At 56.2% G+C, this 1,306-nt stretch overlaps 1 protein-coding gene across 1 annotated transcript; it reads right to left on the minus strand.

Annotated features, from left to right (window-relative positions):
* Window positions 1-209: 209 nt before the first annotated feature.
* LOC127342869 (protein TIFY 11e-like) lies at window positions 210-986 on the minus strand. Its single transcript, XM_051368888.2, has one exon. The coding sequence runs from the start codon at window positions 875-877 to the stop codon at window positions 374-376; it is 504 nt and encodes a 167-aa protein (XP_051224848.1). The 5' UTR covers window positions 878-986; the 3' UTR covers window positions 210-373.
* Window positions 987-1,306: the final 320 nt, after the last annotated feature.

The raw sequence follows: 1,306 nt of genomic DNA on the forward strand, positions 1-1,306 counted from the left end.
GAGGAGCCTAGGGTTTCCAGACATAGAGCGGTAGCTTAGATCGGTTCTGTTCATGGTCCCTTTCGTTAAGCGGTTGGGAGAAGCTTCCTCGAACAAATTCTTCTTTGCTAAAAGATCATTTTTCTTTCTTTCGGTTTGTATAAAAGTTTTATTTCTGTATCGCTCTTTCGCCACTCGATTCTGATGTTTCAGTTTACATCAGAAGAATACATTAACTAGGCAGTAACCAGGTATTTTCATCCTTAACTTTCTTGTGACATTACAACCGATTTCCCCTGTACAAGCTTGGAAGTATGATCCAAAGGATTGACGCACTCTACGACTAGACGCTAATATCTTTCAGGTGGGCAAAAAAAAAGATGAAGAGAGATATTCAGAGCGCAAGCGCGAGATGATCACGGCGCGCGGCATCCGGCCGGCGGTACGGCTGATCACGCGCGGCGAGCCTGCCCTTCCTCTTATCCATGAACCGCTGCAGCGACGCCTTCCTCGCCACCGGCAGGTCCGCGGCGGCGACGAGCACATCACCACGCGCTCCGACTTGGGGCTCCGTCTCTGGCTTAGCCTTAGCGGCCGCGGCCGCGGCAACGGCGAGCCGCAGCAGGACGGCCGCCTTGTCAGCCGGGCAGTCGTCGAGCACCAGTACCCTCCCGCCGTAGAAGATGGTGAGCTGCGCTGCCGCAGCCCTGCTCGCCGGATCCGCCTCGGGCTCTTCTCCCCAGCTAGCAACATCGGCGCCCGGCATGAGGGGGAGAGGCCGCACGGCCGGGGATGGGGATGGGGCCGGCCGCGCAGGCTGAGCCCTGTGATCTGCAGCCTCCTTCACGTACTGGCTGAGAGCGCCGCACGCAGCCGCGAATCGGCTTGCCGCTGCCATGGATCGCCGATGAACCTGTATTAGGATTCTTGGCTTGCTCCTTGTGCACGATCGACCAAGCTTGGAATCGAATCTTGGGCTTTTGTTTTTTCGTGGTTCGTTTGGAGTTTGGTTCCACATATATAGGCGGTTGAAAAGTGTGAAGCGCGCGCGCGCCGCGGTTGGTCGTCGGCACCACCCGGCGAGAGCACAATAAACACGTGAAAGTTGAGCCGGTAGGAATACAACTATGCGAGAGAGATGGGTGGGGTCCCCAGCACGCAGCACGTCCGAACCCCCTAACCACAATGTGGCCCCATATGCAAACTAAAGATTAGGCGAGCATATGTTCAGAGAAAAAGATAAGAGCATCACTCGTCTCCCCGACTAGGTCCCCGAAGCGACGTTTTTCCAATTCGGACGGCGTTATTCGGTCCAGTCGCGCCCCCG

The sequence above is a fragment of the Lolium perenne genome, chromosome 3, assembly GCF_019359855.2.
Source record: "Lolium perenne isolate Kyuss_39 chromosome 3, Kyuss_2.0, whole genome shotgun sequence".
Lineage (NCBI taxonomy): Eukaryota > Viridiplantae > Streptophyta > Magnoliopsida > Poales > Poaceae > Lolium > Lolium perenne.